The sequence below is a fragment of the Sminthopsis crassicaudata genome, chromosome 1 (assembly GCF_048593235.1).
Source record: "Sminthopsis crassicaudata isolate SCR6 chromosome 1, ASM4859323v1, whole genome shotgun sequence".
NCBI classification, from domain to species: domain Eukaryota; kingdom Metazoa; phylum Chordata; class Mammalia; order Dasyuromorphia; family Dasyuridae; genus Sminthopsis; species Sminthopsis crassicaudata.
Genome location: NC_133617.1, coordinates 68,248,845 through 68,270,014, shown reverse-complemented (window position 1 = coordinate 68,270,014; position 21,170 = coordinate 68,248,845). Strand labels below are relative to the sequence as shown.

The following is a 21,170-nucleotide window of genomic DNA, read 5'->3' as shown; positions in this document are numbered from 1 at the left end:
TTATTCATACTCAGAGGAGGTTAGAGGTCTTTGGAATAGGTCTTCCTCCCTCCTTCCCTCCCTCCCTTGCCCCTGAAAACCACTGAGATCCTGATAAAGGTGCCTATATTCAAGCAAGACCAAAAGGTCAGTCTCAAAGTCTTCCTCACTTTCCAGCTTGTCTTTTGCCTCTTCTTTGAAGGAAGGAGATACCTCTCCCCATCCCTCTTTAGTAATGTTGGCTTGAGTGACCTCTTCAGATTCAGCTCCTGCTAGGTCAGCTTTGAAAAGGAGAAACAGGTTAAGTTGAGTCTGGCTCAACTTAAAGTTAACTATAGAGGTGTCTCACTGTTCAAGGCTCCTTAGGTGGAAATTGGGAAGAAGTACAGAGGGATTTCTTGTTAATTTCAAAATGTCCTTTCTAAGAGCACCAAAAAATCTCAGGGTCAGAAGTGCCTTAGGGACCACATCCAACCCATTTTACAAATAGCTAACCTCAAACCTAGAAAGGAGAAAAGACTTTTTAAAAAAAAAAAAAATTATTTTCCCCAAGTTACATGTAAAAACAACTTTTTTTTGGGGGGGTTACACATGTACATTTTTTGGTATATTTACTTATGAATCATGTTGTAATAGAAAAATCAGAACATAGGGGAAAAGCCATGAGACAAAAAAAAAAAAAAGAAAGAAAAAGCCCCCCCCCCCAAAGTGAACACGTTTTAATTTCCATTCAGTCTCCATAGTTGTCTCTCTGGATGTGGATGGTGTTTTCCATCCAAAATTTATTGGGATTGCCTTGGATCACTGAACCACTGAGAAGAACCAAGTCTGTTATAGTTGAAAAAAGATTTTTCAAAAGTCACAGAGCTAATAATTTGAACAGTAAACTACTTGAATCCAGGTTTTTCAATATAAAATTTTAAGCTCTTTCCATTATATCTTTATATGTTACTCCATTTAGTCCAACCTTCCTCATTTTCCAAAAAAGAAAATTTCAGGCCCAGAGAAAAGTGGTTTGCTAAGGGTCCTAGAGGCAGCTCTCAAAGAGAATGCCAGTTCCCTTCCTGCTACTCCACAGAACCAGAGCAAAGCCCTCAGCACCCCTTTCAGTAAAGGATGGAGTTTACTCAACGTAGATAAGATTGGGCTTTGGAGAAAGGGCCCAGGAAGCCTTAGAAGTTCTGGAATGGGACAAGGGAGGCCAGCTGAATCAACAGGGAAAAAATCCCCCTGAAATCTAGAGATTAGGAGATGTCTCTCTCTGCTTCTATCATTGCTAGGGTGGGGCTCCCATTTAGGGAAGAAATCACTTAGCAAGCATATTGACAAATAGCTGGGACCTGGGGCAAGAGAAGAAATGTCTTGCCTACACCCCATCTTTGCCAAGCACACATGGTACCTTGTGCAACAGCTTGTGCCCATTGCTAGTCCCAGAAAGATCTGTGATATCTTTGGAGTATTAAGTACTTGAGAATTCACAGCCATTCTAAGATCCTATTCTGATGACTTGAGATCATGAAACACAAATGAAACAGGCCTTAGAAATTATTTAACACTATAGGATCGTTTTGCAGAGAAGTTTTCTAAATTAAAAAGGATCTTTAGTATCCTGTGGGCACTAAATAATCCCTCAATGTTCTCAATTCTTTGAAATCTTCCTTTCTAGAAGTCCTATAAATGCTTGGAGATCTCCAAACTAGACATGAGATTAACAAGAATTCCTAAATAAGACTTTGAGATTGACAAAAATGGCACCCACACCAAAGTCATCAAAGCATTGGTGACACTTAAGTCCAAACCATCTGGATGTAGTAGTTCTGTCTCCTCAGAGCTAAAAGTCTGGCCCTGTAGAAGATCACCCAGACCAGCAGTAATATGTGGAGAAGGGGAAAAGTACCTTCTTCCTTCAAGGAACAAGGGACCTTTGTAACTGGAAAGAGAAGAGGGCCTCACTTTGAACCTTTTCTCCTTATAAGAACCTCGAAGCTCTTGGAACATGCTTGATAAACTCTTTGGAAAATGAGGGTGATAGGGGAAATTATTTCTAATTGAAAATCCTGTGATCCTAGGATTTCAAGGTATTTTAGGACTTTAATATACTGAAGGATCTTAAAGGACTGAATTCATAAACCTCAAAGCACTTTTTAACTTCAGAAGCAGCTATGACTTGTTCAACTAGGGTTACCTTCTTGGGGAGGGTTCCTAGGCAGTGAGACTGAGTGATTATTTTTTGAGGATGGAGAACTTTGAGGAAGGAGGAACAGAGAAGATAAATTGTAGAAGAGCCAGTTCATGGTCACAGACAGCCTGTAATGGGAAGAGTATTATTAAGCAAAGGTTGGGGTAAGAGTCTCTCCTGGAAGAAGAATTGCATTTTAAATCAGAAACCTGAATTCTAATCCTGGATCTGTCACTACCTTTGTGGACTTAGCTAGCCCAATTTCCTTTCTTTAGGTTTTTCCTCTCCTATAAAGAACTATTCCTTATAACATCTCAGCAAAATGAGCACAATAACTAAGTGACATTATAGGCAGTTTTATACATCTATAGTTTTTCACCTTTGCAAAGGAGGGAAGGAGGTACAATTCTTAGAGCCAAGCTTTGACAATATTACTTAATCTAGTAGTGCTGTTTCAAAAAGCATTTTTTTAAATGTCCACTATATACCAGGTATTATGCTAGGTGACAGAGACAAAATATCAATTTTTTTCTCTCAAGAAGCTTACATTCTTATTAGAGAGAAATTGCATGAACACAGACATATGTAAATAGTATGAACACATACACACACATACACAAAACATAGACATATATATATACACACACACATATATGCAAAATATTTTTTTTTTAAAAAAGGTCATGGGGAGAAAGTCACTTTTTTAGATTTCAGAGTTCTTTTAGCTAAAATGAGAGGAAATGGACTAGAAGTTATTTAAGGTCTCTTCCAGCTCTAATAAAAACTTAGTTCTATGACTTTATCTAAGAAGTCTTCTCCACAATGATTCTCTTCTTCCACTTCCCCTTGCTATTAATGTGACTACCTGGTTCTAATTCCTGCCTGGCCTCATAGTGAAATCCCATAGTCCTAGAGCTGCTAGTTTCTGAGATATTGGTATAATCAGGATGGAGCCAGAAGATCAGGTTTTTCTTCTTAATGTCTGTCAAGCCCAGATTTCCATCCTTGCCCGCCTCCCTTGGTCCCTCCCAATGGGTTCCTCCCTGACTGCTCACCTGTAAGAAACTCACCTGCTTCTGCCTCCATGGCCAAAGGCAACCCAGAAGAGACATGGCCAGCATATTCTCGTATCAGAGCTCCGAGGTCGATTGGTGTGAAAGCAATTACCAGCATTCAAATCTGGTGGCTGAGTTCTACAACTCGGTGAGAATGGGGGTGGTGAATTATTCTGGTGCTAAACCAGGTAGCAAAGGTAAGGACTCAGGATGCTACCCACATAGAAAATCTGGAATTCAGATCCTAAGATTCTCTCTGGGTAAGACTCTGGATGTCCTAAGTTGACCTGGTTTCTTGGGGACCTCTGGGGCACCAGGGAGGAGATTTGAGTGTAAGGAGCCACTGAGTAGATATGAGGAAGGGTTACATGGGGAAAACATTAAAATGTGATTAGGAAACACTGATTCTAAACCCAGCTCTTCTATTTATTGGCTGTGTTTCTTTGGCCTAATCTATTCCCCTCTTTGAGTCTAGACTCATAAAATCACAAAATAAGATTTCATTTAAGGGCCATTCTAGTATTTTGTGAGTTTTATAAGTCCAGAAAGGGAGAAATAGGGCTGGGGTGAGGGTTGTTGAGGACACCAGCAGTTTGGGGTGGGATGGAGTTGAACCAGTCCACTCTCAGAGAAGTCCAGTTATATCTGAAAAAAATTATTTTTCCCAGTCTTTTGAGTCATTTTGAACTAATGGCCCTTCGGGTCTAATGTTTACCATAAATCTCTATTAGCTTCCATGTGGAGCTAGCAAAATGCCTTTCCATCCATGCACAGTGCAGAGATGCCTTTAGGAATGTCTGTTATTAATTATCTCTAGTCTTTGAGAAAACCTCCAAACCTTTAGCCTTTTCCTTTAGTCCCTTGTTTCCTGGTGGTTGTGGTAGAGACAGTTCAGGGCTGATTGGATCTCAGGAAACTTGTGTTTAAGTCCTAAATCTAGGACCTGACTCTCAAGTCTAGTCCAAGTGATTCCTTTTTGAGCCTCATTTTCCTTCTCTTTAAAATGAGCACAAAATGTCATTTTATCTTTACCCTGACATTTTACAGGGTTGTCAAGGCAAGAACTTTAAATTTAAAGTTTGAGGAGAAGCCAGCAATTATTAATTATCTGTCTTCTGTGCTCTCTTTCCTCTTCTTTCTCCTTCCACTTTTGGTTTTTCCCTTGTCCTCAGTTCCAGCGATAGGATGGAGCTTAGTAATAGCACAAGAGTAGGAATGAGTGACCTCTCCATCCTAAGCAACCTGGAGACCCAGGGATATATGTCTTAGCCTGGTGGCCAAGGGAGGGGATCAAGAAAGGCTTAAATAGAGGAGAGAGGTCCAGGAAACTGGAGTGGTTAGGAAAGCGTTTCTGAGGGAAGAAAAGCTTGAAAAACTGGTGAAATCTAGAAAGGAGAAGAAGATGTGCCATTCTGTGAATCCAAAAAAGACAGATCCAGGACTGGAGGAGGTGAATGGAGACAGTTATGGGGAAATAGAGATTGTGGAGGAGATTCCACATTGGGTTAAAGTTGACCTCACTGACTTGAGATCTTTTTCTTTCAGCTTTTAGAAAAACTAGAGTTTGGGGTATAGAGGATCTAGATTCAAACCCCAATTTTATACTTATTAACAGTCTGACTTTAGACAATCATTTCACCATTCTGAGGCTCAGTTTACCTATTTGTAAAATGAAGTACTTTGAAATAGTCTCTAAGCTTAATAGAAGGGAAACGAGATTGGGGTACAGAGGATCTGGATTCAATTCCTAATTTTGTATTTATTAACAATATGGCCTTAGACAATCATTTTGCCATTCTGAGACTCAGTTTTACCTATTTGTAAAATGAAGTAATTGGAATAGATAGTCTCTAAGGTTCCTTGCAGCACTAAATTTTATCATCCTCTAATACAGTAATCTAGAGGTGTTTTAGAAGGGGGACAGAACCTGAGAATAGTTGGAGAGGGAAGCAGGGCTAAATCTAGAGTATGGAAGGACTGGGTGAGAAAAGAGAAGGTGGTACGGGCTAAGGTGACAAAGTGCCTTAAATGTCAGTCTTTTTTTTTTGAAGTAATATTTATTTTTTCCCAATTACATATAAAGACAGATTTCTACACTGATTTTTAAGTAAAATTTTATGTTTCAATTTTTTTCTCCCAACTTCCTTCTTATCCTTCCTCCCCAAGACAGCAAACAATCTGATATAGGTTATACATGTGCAATCATGTAAACATATTTCCATATCAGTCATTTTGTGAAAGAAGAAACAGATATATTGTAACACATGTAAAATGTATGGGATTGCCTGTCATGGGGGGAGGGAGTGGAGAGAGGGGGGGTAATTTGGAAAAAATGAATACAAGTGATAATGTTATAAAAAAAATTGCTCATGCATATATACTGTGGAAAAAAATTTAAAAATAAAGTTTGTTGAATAGTAAAAAAAAAAAGAAAGAAAGAAAGAAAGAAGAAACAGAACAAAAAGAAAAGCCATGAAAAACAAAAAAAGTGAAAATAATATATTTCAAACTACATTCAGATTCCATAGTTCTTTCTCTGGATGTAGATAGCATTTTCCATCATGAGTCTTTTGGAATTGTCTTGGGAATCATTGTATTGCTAAGAAGAGCTAAGTCATTCATAGTTGATCATTGCACAATGTTTCTGCTACTGTGTACAGTGCTCTCCTGGTTGTGCTTATTTCACTTAGCTTAAATTCATGTAAGTTTTTTCAAGTTTTTCTGAAATCCACCTCCTCATCTTAGTGCTAGTCTTAAGAAATATCTGCTCATTAACTACTTTATTTGAGCATCAGGGTGTGGCCTAAATCTGACACTTGGAGGCTGGCTTAGAACATGCCCCAGGGAAGCCTGATAGCATCAGAGATCTGAGATCCCCGGGCCTGCCCGCTCAGCTGCTGCTCTCCCCTAGTTTCTCTGGCTCTGGTAATTCTCAGACACCCACCATTCTTGCTGGAGAGGCCCTCTGCCCCTTGGCACTACTACTAGGGCTGTTAAGAGAAAAGCCCAGCCCTGCAGAAGCTAGGAATCTCATAGCCGGAAGGAATCTCAGAAGGAAAATAGGACTTTAGTACTTAGAGCCAAAAGCAGTGTTAGAAAAGATCAAAATGTTTATAGGAGGAATTTTGATCTAGAGAAGGAAAGGGAATTGCCCAAGATCATACAGCAAATTAATGGCAGAGTAGGACCAGAATCCAGGTTCAACCCACTGATGGTGTGGCTTTCAGTCATATCTGATTCTTTGGGGTTTTTTTTAAACTAGTATTTTATTTTTCCAAATACATGCAAAAAAAGTTTTCAACAATTATCTTTGCAAAATCTTGTGTTCTAAATTTTTCTCCTCCTCCCCCCCTTCCCTTTCTCAAAGATGACAAGCAATCTGATATGGATTAAACACGTTCACATCTTCTAAACATATTTCCATATTCGTCATTCTGCACAAAATATCAGATCAAAAGGGAAAAAAAACACAAGGAAAAAAACAAGCAAACAACAAAAAGGTGAAACTACTATGCTGAGTTTTGAGCAATCCTTTTGTGGTTTTCTCAGCAAAGATGCTAGAATGGTTTGCCATTTCCTTTTCCAGTTCATTTTACAGTTGAGGAAACTGAGGCAAACAAGACTAAGTGACTTGCCCAGGGTCACACAACTAAGAAGTGTATGATGTCACATCTGAACTCAGGTCTTTCTCACTCCAGGCCCAATATTCTGTCATTGTACCACCTAGCTGTCCAACCCATATCCAGGTAACAATTCCCTCTACCATATTCCTATTAAGTATTCATTTAACCTCTACTTAAAGACAAGAGTCTCACTACTTGTCAAAACAATTTTTTCTACTTTGAGGTAGTTCCGCAGTTCCAATTCCCTCTTGAGAAAGACAAAACAGGAGGGCCAGGGAACCACCAAGCATGATGGGGAGACATGACACTCAGAATACATTGGGACAACTTTTTTTTTTTTTTTTTTTTAGGTCCTTGATTGGAGCTATTCAATCAAATGCTAAATTAATTATAACCAGGGGTCATACTAAACAATTATAAGCAGGATTGGTTCAGTGGAAAGACCAGAGTTTCCATCTCAGCTTGGCCTCTTCGTGACTTTGAGCAAGTCACCTAACTTTTCTGGACAAATAAAATGAGATGAAACTAGGGGACCTCTAAGGGCTCTTTCAGCTTTACTCTATAATTATTTGTAGCTATAGGAACAAGATCTGAGAAAGTGAATGGGGGAGATATTGACTCTAGAATTCAGGTCAGTCAGTCAACAAGTCATTAAGCAAGCATTTCTTAGTAAGTGTCTATCCTGTGCCCAGCACTCTGCCAAACTAAAGGTACAAAGAAAGATAAAAGACAATCCTCGCTCTTGAGGAGCTCATGGATTGGAAGGAACCTCAAAGGGTGTCTAGTCTAACTCTTACTCATATAAGAATTTCCTGGTAATATTCCCAACAAGAACTCATCCAACTTCCATTGGAACACTTCCAGTAAGAGAGCTCTCAGCCTTCTAAGGATACCTCTTCCCTTTTTGGATAGTCTTCAAAGGAAATGAAATCTTCTGCTCTTAAACCTCACAACCAATTCTGCCCCCTAGGACTAAGCAGAATACATCTTTTTTTTTTTTTTTTTTTTTTCACTTAGTTTATTTATTTTTAATACATATTGCTTTATGAATCTTGTGGGGAGAAAGAAATCAGAGCAAAAGGGAAAAACCATGGGAGAGGGGAAAAAAAGATAAAAGAAGTGAATGTAGTACATATTGATTTACATTCAATCTTCATAATTTTTCTGGATGCAGATGGCATTTTCTGTCCAAAGTCTATTGGGACTGCTTAGGATCATTGAACCACTGAGAACAACCAAGTCTTTCATAGTTGATCATCGCACATTCTTGCTGTTATTGTGTTCTATGTATTCCTGTTTCTACTTGTTTTGCTCAATATCAGTTTGTATAAATATTTCCAGGCCTTTCTAAAATCAGCTTGTTCATCATTGTTTTATAGAACAATAACATTCCATTACCTTCATATACCACAATTTATTCAGCCACTCCCCAATTGATGGACATCCATTCCTTTTCCAATTCTTTGCTACCACAAAAAGAGCTGCTACAAACATTTTTGCACATGTGGATCCTTTCCCTTTATGATTTTTTTGGAATATAGACCCACTAATGGCACTGCTGGGTCAAAGGATATGTACAGTTTTTGGGCATAGTTCCAGATTAAGCAGAATAAATCTAATCCTTCTGTGAGACCGATCTCCAATCTAGTATGAGATGACCATTCCCAGCTGCCACCAAGAGGGTTGCTAGGTGACTCAGTGGACAGAGTACTAGCCCATTTAAATCTGGCCTCAGACACTTAATAGCTGTGCGACCCTAAGCAAGTCAGTTAATTCTGTCTGCCTTAGTTCCTTCAACTATAAAATGGGGATAGTAATAGCAGGATCAAATGCAATAAAACTTATTAAGTGTTTAGCACACAGTAATAGCTGTATGAACATTAGCCATTATTATTTCCAGTTCTTTCAATGAATTCTTGTTTGGCATAGTCTCTGGTCCTTTCATCAATGGGGTTTGTTCTCTTTACACTCCAGGTTTTCAATATTCTTCTTTAAATGTGCCCCTAGAATTCAAAACAAAACTACAGATGAGGATCTGACCACAGTGGGGCTTTAGCTGGGCTTCTGAAGAAAGTTAGCTTTGTCCGGTCCTCTAGAAAATATTCCTGAGCATTCATCATTTGGGAGCCTGGCTTTTGGCCTCTTCAGAACAGATTGTACCCAGTCTCCTAGGGGGCCCTGGGACTCTGAACATCCTGAGGTAAGAAATTGTGGATTATTCATCTCAGAGATGGGCCCCCACAGAGCCTAGCACATAATACTCTGTCAGACCTGGGGTCTCACGGATACCTCTGGTTTTTTTCCTACTGACACAGAAGCCAACCCATCTATATCTCATCATGTGGGATTCTTGTCTGCCTTTCCCCATAAATAGTTAATTGAAGATATACCCAGTGCATTGTCTTTCAAATTCTGTAGATAGCAACTCAGTGCTTGGGTGGTCTATTAACTCAGGAGGTTGTATGTGGCTCATGAGGACGTTTATGTGGCCCACCAGGATATGGCAAATGGGCTGAGGGGAGGAGACAGAGTGTGAGTTTTTGTTTTTACTATAGTCCTGCCCTCCAACAGTCTGAGGGATAGTGAACTGGCCCCCTATTTAAAAAGTTTGAGGACCACTGTATTAACTCTTTGTCTCACTAAATATTCATCCCACTTCTTCTAGTCATAAACATTATAATTTAATTATATTTAAATTAATATTTTATTAATATCTCTTATCTTTACATTTCCATAAATAAATGTCTTTCCACTCACCATTCCCTATTCCTGAAAGAAAGCCAGTTAGAGTAAAAACAACACACACAGTGACCAAATCTAACAGTATATCCAAAGTCCTGTAGACCACAGACCTCTTCAAAGAAAGGAGGAAGATATGTAGCCTGTTTAAACCCACCTTGCATCTTTTTATCACCCTTTGGATAACCCTCAAATGTAATTCTACTGATCATGATATTCTACTACTTAGTCACATGATATCACCAAAAGAGTACCATACTTAGGAAATGAGCTTTTGTGACAGCAAGCACCTTGAGATCATTTAAAGTTCCCAGCCATTCCCATCTATTTCTAGCTCATTATCCATTGGCAGTGCTTTTCTAAGCTTTGTGTCCTAACGGACTAGGCTTCATGTCATAAAATGGGAAATACAGAGTTTTCATCCATTTTGTCCATGGTTAGAGCAATCCCAAGATTATGAACTTCTTTGGTAAAACTAAATGCTATTCTGAGACCCGGTTCAGTTCATCAGATGTTATCACCAAATAATAGTCAAGATTCTTCTCATCAAAAGACAATACTTCTTTTAGTTAAACTTAGAGCAAAATATTCCCAATGATACCGAGGAATACTTTTTTTAATGGATGTATTTTATATACTTTACTTGATGTTGGAATTCAATCTACATTGAACAAAACTATTATCTTTGTCATAACTGCCATGAAGTGTATTTTAAACATCTTTTTATTTTTTAGTATTATGGACTTTTGACAAATAAAAACAATTAGGATCATTTCTCAGACAAGGAAGAACTGAAAAAGGATTGTACAAGAAATCTGTAATCTTACTCCATAAAGGTTTTGTTGGGTTTTTTGTTTTTCTTTTTGCTGAGGCAATTGGGGTTTTCTTAACCTTGGGGTGTTACAGGTAGGAAGTGTTAAGTGTCTGAGGTCAGATTTGAACTCAGGTCCTCCTGATTTCAGAGCTGGTGTTCTATCCACTGCACCCCCTAGCTGCCCTTTGTTTTTTGTTTTCTTTTCTTTTCTTTTCTTTCATTTTTTTTGTTTGTTTGTTTGTTTATTTGTTTTAAACATAGTAGTTCTAAAATGGTCCTGCTTGTCTGGATCTCTGAAGTTCCCTCTGCTCTCTTTTGTGTAGTTTTTTTTTTTTTTTAATATTTGATTGATTGATTTCTTTATTTCCTTTTTTTTAGTCATCACTATTCTCTTTCTCTGTTGTCCTATAACTGACTTTCCATCCCTCTTTTGTGATAAGTAAATGTGGCCAAACAAAAATAAAATTTACACTTGGTCATGTCAAGAAAACCTGAGTCATTTGTCATCTCTATTACATTAGCCTTCTGTCAAGAGGCATGATTTCTCTTTGCCATTTATAATCCTAACTGATTTTAATGTAGTCATGGAAGATAGTTTGCTTAAGGAAAGAGTTTTCTTCTTTTCGAGGAAAGACTCTGTAAAACCATTTTATGCCATTAGTTCAAATGCTTTCTGATAATTCACAAAAAATAAACATCCTGTATTGTTTAACTTCTTGGTTAGCTGAAATTTATTGTAGAAAGTTATCTGCTAAAACATGTTTTATATGGTTCATTCCCATGTTTTTTATCAAGGATGTCCTTAATGCCTTCATAAACCATTCTTAAAATGATTTTCTAGAGATAAGAAAGTAGGCATATGAATTGGTATTAACTTTTTCTGTTGCTAATATGCTATGATTTTTTTTCTGGACTAGTCTTTCAAATTCCCTCCTTTGAGATAATTGTGAAATTAGGTCCTTGAGTGACTTTTAAGTCCTATCTTCTCCAATATGGATACCTTCTGAATGTATTTGAAAAGGTCAGTTGCTCTTCCCAGTCTCATCTTAGACCTCTTGAGTACCAATTGCACATCTTTCCATAGTACCTTGGGCACCATTGTCTTTATAAAAAATACAAGCAATCCATTCTAGTTCTTCTCTATGAGGCAGCTCAGTAGACAGTCTCAGTAGACAGAAGCTAATCTTGGAGCAAGGAAAATCTGAATCTGAATGTGACCCAGAGTAAATTAATTACCTTCTCTTGGCCTTGGTCATTTGTTATTATTGTTTCAATCAAGTCCAATTCTCTATGATCCCATGTGGGGTTTTCTTGGTAAAGATAATGGAGAAGTTTGCCATTTCCTTCTCTAGTTCATTTTATAGATGAAGGTTAAGTGACTTGCCCAAGATCACAGGCTAGTAGCTGACTGAGGTCAGATTTGAACTCAGGAAGATGAGCCTTCTTGAGGAAGGCCCAGGACTCTATGCACCATGGTACCACTAAGCAGCCCTAAGATGTACTTTGGCTGCTAATTATTTTAGCTGCTTTGTTTAATGGATAAAGAGGTTGTATGACAACTTAATACCTCAATGTCCACCAAACTCTTCTTAAGAGAAGAATTCATAATACCCAGACACGAACCTTCTACCTTCCCAGGTATATTTACAGGGTTTTGTTAATTTGAACCATTTTAAAAAATACACACACATGTATTCCTTATCCACTTTCCCATTCAAGTTACCTACTATTTACGTGGTAAAAGGGCTTAGATATGGTTACCAAATTTTTCATGGCTTTTAAAAAAATTTTTTTGACAAGTCAATTAGGTTTAAATGGCTTGTCTAGGATCACATAACTAGGAAGTATTAAGTGTCTGAGGCCAGATTTGAACTCAGGAAGTCCTGACTTCAGAATCTATGTTCTATCTACTGTTCCACCTAGCTCCTTTCTTCATACCTTTTCTCTATTTCTCCATCTTCAACAGTTCCTGGAAGGTAGGCTGGCTTTCTCTTTTGGCTTATGTTGATCATAGGATCAGCACAGTGAGATGGACAGTGTTCCTTGTTCCTTGGCAGGTCACGTGAGGATACCAAAGCCATCAGCTCCTTTATCTGTGTTTCCAATGAGAGGAAGCCTTCCACTTGACTACAGCTTCTCTTTGTCCTTGGGTTTTGTTGACCCTGAAAATGGCAGTGCAGGTGTGGCTTAGTTCCTCCAGAAGCCATGTCTTCTCTTGGGCCACTGGATAAAAATCTCACATTAAATTCACCAAGAGTTAAATGTAATTTGTAAATAGCCCAAGATTGTACCACACACCACCTTCTCCATAACTATCACTGAAAACATAAGAAGGTTCCCAGACAGAACTGAGAGTTTTGTTTTTTAATTTTTAGCTGTTTCACAGGGTTCTGGGCCCAAAAGAATTAATATAAAAATTTTATATGAAAATTGCCCATTTCATTGTGCTTTAAGGTTCACAAAGCTCTTTCTTCACAACACTAATAGCCTGTGAGCTAGAATAATAACAGTTTTCTTGTGTCCTTCTTATAGATAAAGAAACTGAGGCTGGGAGATAGCAAGTCATTTGTGGAATTGTGGAATTTGAGTTGGAAGGGACTTTATCAGCCCTATTTAGTCCAATCCATAGCTGAAAAGATACCTATCTAAAAAAACTGAACAAAGGGTCAGCAACTAAGTCATTCAGTGGATAAAGTACCAGGCTTAAAGTGAGGAAAACTTCTCTTCCTGAGTTCAAATCTGGTCTCAAACACTTAGCAGTCCCTGCTGCCTCAGTTTCCTCATCTGTAAAATAATCTGGAGAAAGAAATGAAAACCCCTCTAGTATCTCTGCCAAGAAAATCCCAAGTGGGGTCACAGAGAGTCAAACCCCATGACTTCTTGAGGCAACCCATTCCACTGTTGGTCAGCTCTAACTGGTTAAGAGATGTTTCCTGACGGCATGTCACTTCAGTTTTCACCCATGGCTCCCGATTCTGCCCTCTGAGGCCAAAAAAAGCAAATTCTCATCTTCCCTTCTTCCCACAAGCCTTCAGATACTTGAACAGAGCTATTGTGACCTGCTGAGACTTCTCTTCCCCAGGTCAAACATGTCCATGTCTTTCAACTGATCTTCATATGATGTAAATTAAAGGTCCTTCAACACCTGGTGTTCTCCCACAGCTCTCCAGCTTTCCAGGGTGCCCCAATGCCTCTCAGTGCAGCCCAGGGTTATGTTACTCTTTTTGGATTCCATAGCATGCTCTTGACTCATGTTTAAGTTTGTATCCCACTAAAACTCTGTTTTTGTTCATATAAACCACTCTCTAACCCTATCTATCTCATCCTATACTTGTAATTTAATATTTTGCACCCAAATGTAAGAGCTTTTTTCAGTTTCTTTTTATTTTCTTTTTTTTTTAAATTAATTTTATAATTATAACATTTTTGACAGTACACATGCATGGGTAATTTTTTACAACATTATCCCTTGTACTCCCTTCTGTTCCGAATTTTTCCCTCCTTCCCTCCACCTCCTCCCCTAGATGGCAGGCATTCCCATACATATTAAATATGTTATAGTATATCCTAGGTACAATATATTCTATTCAGTTTCATTTGATTAAATCCATCCTACTGTTCTAATCTGACATTAAATTATATCTCTTCAAAGGGAAAATAATGATAATATTTACATAGTACTCACTATGTACCAGGTTCTCATTGGATCTTCACAAAGAGGTAGATGCTGTAATCATCCCTATTTTACAGATGAGGAAATTGTAATAGAGGTCAGACAGTTTAGTATCTATTAGTATCTGAGGCTGGATTTGAATCCAGGGCTTTGTGACTTCAGATCTGATCTTCCATCCACTGTACTGATGAGGAGTAAACTGAGGTCTAAACCGAGATGGGTCAGTTCCTTTTCTCCCTCTCCTTCCTTCCCCAAAGTAACCAAGGGCGGGTTGGGCAGCAAAGGAATTTGCTACTTAATGCTGTATGGAAACACAGTCTTTATTGATTAGAATGGAAACACCGGAGAGCGGTGGGCAAAATGGCTGCATGGTACAAGGCCGATTTTGCAAAGAATAGATTTTTGAGGACTCTGTTTTATACAAGAGCACAATCATTCAGATGCAGTGATGTAAGGAGGTTCCAGAGAGTGATGTAAATAAGATAAGAATTCTCTTGTTATCTTTTGGGGACTGAAGAAGTCTCTTCCCGAAAAGGAATTTCCTGCTGGCATTTGGTCTATCTGAGTAGATTAGAATGCAGGCTGTAAAACCGTGGCCAGTTCAGATAGCCCAAACTAGTTTGAACAGATCTTGTATCAAAGGTCCAAGTCCCAAAAGAAGTTGGAGATCAAACAAGGAATATCAAGGGGCTACTGCCCCCAACAGTACCACCTAGCTGCCACAGAGCAACAAATGCAACTCTTCCCAGCTCATAATTTTCAAGTACAGATCAGGTTTAAAAAAAAAAAAAAAAAAAAAAAAAGCTTTGTTGTTATCACAAATGATGGTAGGAAAAGAAAACAAATGACTGATAGTTTTCTCTGACAATATGTTTTGACCATTTCCTCTGTGAATCCAGTAAATTCTGATTATTACAAGTCATTTCCCATTAGTATAAAGAGATTTCAGTGAAGGATAAGGCTGCAAACTACTTGCAATGGGCTTTGGAAGTAGGACAGGGAAGCTTGTTTCTTCCAAGTCAAAGAGGGGTGCTTATCCCCCTGTTAAAAAGTGTTAGACAGGGCAGGACTAAGCACAAGCCCCTGAAGTTCTCTATGGAAATCTCCAGCCACGTTGAGATGGAACCATTGACAATTACTCTTGGAATCTGAAAACAAGATGGGAGGAAGTTACAGGCCTGGTAAATGGACTGATGGTCCAATAATTTCTTTTCTGGTCCAATAATTTGATAATTTCTTTTCTTTTTTTCCTTTTTTTTCCTCCCTCCCTCCCTCCCTCCCTCCCTCCTTTCCTCCCTCCCTCCTTCCCTCCCTTTTTCCCTTCCTTCCTCCCTCCCTCCCTCCTTCCCTCCCTTCCTTCCTTCCTCCCTCCCTCCCTCCCTCCCTCCCTCTCTCCCTCCCTCCCTCCCTCCCTTCCTTCCTTCCTTCCTTCCTTCCTTCTTTCCTTCCTTCCTTCCTTCCTTCCTTCCTTCCTTCCTTCTTTTTGTTGTTGTTGAGGCAATTGGGATTAAGTGACTTGCCTAAGGTCACAGAGTTAGGAAATGTTAAGTGTCTGACAGCAGATTTGAGCTCAGGTCCTTCTGACTTCAGGGCTGGTGCTCATAAGTTTGGTTGTTGGGTTTTTTTTGTTGTTTTTTGTTATTTTGTGTGATGGGTGAGGGGAAGGATTTTAGGGTTGCACCTCGGAACCTGACCTTGGCCATGGTTGTTGTCTCATAGATCAGCAATGCTCCCTTCTTCTTCATTGGGCCTCTCATGATGTACCTGATGCATCCTTATGCTCAGAAGCGCTCCCTCATCGTGCAGCTGCCCTGGGTCCTCTTCATGTTAGTAGGTATGTTAGAGCCAGTCCTTGCATACTCTGGCCATCTCCCTGGTTATAGGATTTTTCAATCAGTGTCTCCCCAGTCCCACAAAGGCACCCTTGGCTAAGACCTTTCCAATCCTGATCAGTGTCTTCCTGGCTCCAGGCTCCTCTGGTCAGCATCTTCTTTATCCTGAGGTCCCATGCTGAGTATCTCCTCCAGCCTGTATCTCTGGCTCTGGTATCCCCTAGTCTGTATCATTCCAACCCTTAATTCCCCACAGATCAGAGTTTCTCAGGATCTGGAATCAATTGGTCAGTATTTCTCTAGCCCTTGGGTCCCTAGAACCAGGCAGGTACTGTTTGGCTATCTGTAATGGAAATAAAACTGGAATTTGAGTAAAAGACCTATATTCAAAACCCAATCTTGCCATTTATTGCCTTGGTGATCTTTCCCTTTTCTGGACCTCAGTTTCTTAATTCATAAAAAGAATTTGGATTTCTAAAGTCCCTTCTCAGCTATAAACTCTTTAAGTCCTATGATCCTACTATGGATAGGATCATAGGACTTGAGTTTATATATTATGGGTCAATATTATGGACCCAGCAAGTCTGGAAGTATCCCCCCACTCCACCTTCTCAGAGAATAGGAAATAGGAATGAGTGATTCTGTCCTGGTGGGGGAAAAGAATAGACATCAAGAGAGAGTTCTTTGAGGAGCAAGGGGTGGCTAAGTCCAGACCTCAATCTTATTAATTCTAGGAGCGTTCTCTGTGTACTTCCACATGACGCTGAGTTTCTTGGGGCAGATCCTGGATGAACTGGCTATCCTCTGGCTGCTGGCAACCTGCTATTGCATCTGGTTTCCTCGCTGCTACTTTCCTGCTTTCTTGAAGCGGAACAGGTATAAAGGGAGGTGGCCAGCTTGGGCCTTTGCCCTCTGCCCTGCTGGGCCTCATTCCCTCCTCCTCTGGGCTGCAGGTCGCACTTCACTTACATGGTCCTGTTCATCTCAATCATAATCACCTTCCTGGCCTTCCTAAAGCCAGTGGTCAATGCCTACGTGCTCAACTCCATCGCGTTGCACATTTGCTACTTTGTGAAAAAAGAGTACAAGAAGTGAGTGAACTTGGTCTGGGGGGCACGGGAGGGAGGGAGGGAGAGAGTAGCCTTGTCTGTGTGCACTGAGACCCCAACCCCAGAAATCCCCCTGCCTTGTCAATGTACCAACAGAGACTAAGACCACCAACAGGATCAAAGGATTTTTTTAAGTTAGAAGGGTTCAGGAGATCATTTCATCCAACCCCTTCGTTTTACAGATAAGGATAAAGGGACAAACATGCACCCATGTCCCTCCCCTCCACCCCTTCAGTGAAAACCCTTGCAGATACAGAGATGCTGACCCATGCTTCCAAGGGACTCGCCCCCACCCCCCACCCTGGCACCTACTTGTTCTGTCTTCCCACAGTGGGTCCCCTTCCTCTCCCTCTAGTTGGGGGAGGTTACATTCTGTGAATTGGCTTTATAATATAGATTCCCCTCCATGTGTTCCCCAGGAAACATGCTCAAGTGAATCATATGATCATGGTATCTGTGCTGTGGTGGTTATTGGCTGTGTCCACCTGGATATGTGACCGGATCTTCTGCTCCTACTGGCAACAGATCAATTTTGCCTATTTGCACAGCCTCTGGTAAGGGTTAGACTGGGATGAGGGACAGGGTTTGGGGAGCTCCTTATAGGGCCTCAGTAATCTCAGAGGTTGTAAATATGGAAGAGTCCCTAGTAAGAAGCTGGGAGGTTGGGAGAAGGATGAGTTTGTAAGGTTTCAGGGGTTCTGGGAGAAATTAGGAGGATCTGGGATTATGATAGTTTGGAGGGATTCCTATGGGATGAGGAATCAGTAAGGGGTGAATTCATAGAAATTCTTTTACCTATTTCTCTAGGCACATCTTTATCAGCATTGTGTTCCCATATGTAGTGGATGTCTTAATTATTCTGGATGGCCGGTATGAGATGCAGGATAACTCCCTGGAAATCCACTACTGGCCTCGGGATGAATGGTTTATGGGGCTGCCCTATGTGACCTTCAAGGGCGAGAAGGTCAATAATGGGGGCAAGAACTGCTGACGGCCCCAGAGCTTGGAATAGCAGGTCTGTAGGGCCAATGGGACCAGGTAGGGGCATCTGAGCTAGGCAAGAAAAAAAATCTGTCCTGTAGACAGAAACCTCAGGCTGCCACCCCTGGCACTGAAGGGAGCAGGGTTGGGGTTCAGGGTACTTTGTTCCCACGTTAGAGGAACCAGCCCCTCTGGGAAAGGAAACAACAGAGGAGGCTATAGATGGGAAAGTGTTTCTGATGTCTACGGGTATGGGTATGGGATGATGGACCTGGGTCACAGGATCTGGGTTTGAGTCCTGGCCAGTCATTAACTTACCATCTTATCCTGGGTAAGTTGATTCCTCCCTCTGAACCTCAGAAAGATTGTATCTCTTCGGTTCCTTCCCTTTCCAAGTCTTATCATCCTTATGATTCTACTCTCTTTGCTTCTCCAGCCTTCCCACACATACACACCAGCCAGCCTGAGACCTGGCACAGCACATGCACGTATACTAATGGGTGTGAGACTCCACACCTCTGACATCAGCTCCCTGGGTGACCTTGTCCCTGCCCCCCACCAAACTTCAGTTTCTCCTCTTATAAAATGAATGTTAGACTCATTGATCCCCAGCAGTCCCTCCAGCTCCTTCTGTGGTATGAAGACAGAGAAATTTCATCTCTCTGAGACATGGCATTCCACAAAGGGAAAAGGATCAGAATGGGCGTGGTGAAAAGGAGTCAGGAGACCTGAGTTCCAGTCCAGGTTCTGTTCCTAACTACCTATGTGACCCTAGACAAATCCCTTCCCCATCTGGGTCTCAGAATTCCTAGCTACCAGACAATTAGATTAGACTAGATCTTTTAGCTTCCTTGTATTAGTCTCATGAAATCCTTACCTTGCACCTAGAGAGGTCCGTCTTGTGGTCCCGACCAAAAGCAGAGAAATGGCCTTTAGGGTTTCAGCTCTCTATTTTCTCTCTTTCTTTTCTCTTCTCCTACCATCTCAGATTTCCCTATTCCACAACTAATATACCTCTTCAACTTGATGCTGATAGATCCTGGATGATGAGACCAGTCTGGGAAGGGGGCTGGACAAGAGAAATCCCAGGCTCCAAGAAGATCCATGCCTGAGGCTGAGGTTGGGGAAACTAATCATTGCTTCCATATCAACATCCATTTACTTCCATGTTTCTGAGACCTAGGTCTGTGTTCCTGGTCATTCTCCCAGAAGTGACCTCCAGGCTTATTTCCTCTTCCTCTCCCCCACAATGTCTCTCTCTCCCAGAATCACAAGATCACAGAATCTGAAAATTGGAAGAGACCTTTGAGGCTTTTTAATCCAGCCACTATCTGAGCAGGAATACCATTCTCGACAAGTGGCTACCCAGCCTACCACACAAAGCCCTGGCTGAGGTTCCTTATATTTGTCTTTCTAGCCTTCTCTAATTGTCCTCTGTGTCCCTCATCCCCTCCCGCCTCTCTCCTCAGTGTACTGACCATAGCATCACACGAATCCTTGAGTCTTGAAACTGGCACAAACTTCAGAAAGCTGTCTATCTGAACAGGAGTCCTCTCTCATCTATTCCCAGAGTGACCATCCGCCTCCACTCAAAGACCTCCAGGGATGAGGAACCCAGCTCCTCCTGAGTCAGCACATTTCACTTTGGAATAGTTCAGATTGTTGGGAATTTTTCTTTTCCATGAATGGAAATTTTCCCTTGAAATAATGGCTCCACTTTGCTCCTACTTCCTCCATAAGAGATCACATGGAGCAGGTCTTAGCCTATCTCGAACTTGAAGATGGCTCTCATGTCTCCCCTAAATCTTGCTTATCTCCAGGCTGAGTATCCTCACTTCCTTCAAATGATTCTCCTATAGACAGAGTCTCCCATTCTCTTAGCATCCTAGGTCCTTCCTCAGGACTTAATCTATTTGTCAATGTCCTTTACAAAGGATGGCCCCAGAATTGACCACAAGAATGGAAAGTGTTCTAAGATTCAGAAGCAAAGGGCCTGGGGACAAATCCTGGTTCTGCTCTGCCTTTATCTATGTGATCTTGAATTAGTCATTTCCTCTCTGTAAAATGGAGTTAAACTAGAAATGACTGCTGAGGGTCATGATCAAGTCTCAATCTAGGATCCCATGTGGGTATCTCAACAAGATGACTCTCCTTTGCTCTGGAAATTGCTCTTCAATGAAGATGGCATAAGACTGTATTTCTTCTTCCAAGTTATCCTCTGGTACCTCCTCATGATGTAGAGGCATCCCCAGGATTTTAAAAGGCTGTTAGGACAGCACAGGTTCTCTCAGGGCTAATGGACATGTGTCTGGAGGACCTAATCTTGCTGAGTATGGAAAAGGTACCACCAAGTAGGGGGTAGGTTAATGCATGCCTTGTTCACAAAAAACTTAAATATTATGTTACATTGCATGAGAGTTGCAACATAATACCTTGTAGGAGCATTCTTTGCCCCCCAAAGTAACCTATTCTGAAAGTTGTATTACACTAAAGTCAGATATTGCCTTAGCTTTTTTTTTTTCAGCTACAGGAGCTTAAAATGCATTAAAACTTGCATACAAATTGTTCATCCATTCATTTATTCATTCACTCATCCATCCGTCTATCCATTCATTCATCAATGCTGCTTCAACCAACACTTATACAGCTGATATTTCTTTTTCAATCTTTGTGGAACTTTACATTTATCCCTATTAAATATTATATCCCCCTACTAAAGAACTCCTTCAGTACTTTGTTGTGGTATGAACCTTGGGTCCATGAAGGCCATGTCAATGGAATGCAACCCTGGTGGGCTATTGCAAGCTGGGAAATAGAAACCTAATACCTGAGCAGCAGCCTAGCAGAGTGGGATGTATGGTCATTGAAAGATTGGCCACCAGGTAACAAATATGCTGCTCGTGAATACTAGAGAAAGAACCCATCCACTAAGGGATGGTTGCATCCATGAAGTCCTAGCAGGAATAAATGGACAGATCTTCTGGAATATTGTAACTATTTGATTCTGCCTACCCTTCTGAGTTTCTAAGATCTTCTTAGAGCCTGACTTGACAATCTAGCCCATTAGCTACCTCTCCCAGCAATGTGTCAAGTATGCTATCCAAGTTACTGATAAAAATAATTAGCAGCAGGAATGACTCTTGGGCTACTTTTCTAGATCCCTCATCAATTCATTAACTAGTAGAC

At 40.5% G+C, this 21,170-nt stretch overlaps 1 protein-coding gene across 31 annotated transcripts in view; it reads left to right on the top strand.

Annotated features, from left to right (window-relative positions):
* The window catches only part of ACER1 (alkaline ceramidase 1), an 82,744-nt gene that overhangs the window by 48,103 nt on the left and 13,471 nt on the right, over positions 1-21,170 (top strand). For 9 of the 31 annotated variants that reach the window (XR_012489154.1, XR_012489138.1, XR_012489113.1 and 6 more), the window contains exons 2-6: positions 15,782-15,896; positions 16,629-16,770; positions 16,848-16,985; positions 17,423-17,557; positions 17,811-18,018. Coding sequence is in view for 7 of the 31 variants with exons in the window: in XM_074309335.1 (XP_074165436.1) it covers positions 15,782-15,896; positions 16,629-16,770; positions 16,848-16,985; positions 17,423-17,557; positions 17,811-17,994 (714 nt within the window). In the remaining 24 variants the exon portion in view is untranslated. Of the gene's footprint in view, positions 1-3,148; positions 3,362-8,810; positions 9,037-15,781; positions 15,897-16,628; positions 16,771-16,847; positions 16,986-17,422; positions 17,558-17,810; positions 19,280-21,170 lie in introns of those variants that run through there. The other 22 variants (XR_012489122.1, XR_012489118.1, XM_074309380.1 and 19 more) reach the window with 14 other exon arrangements.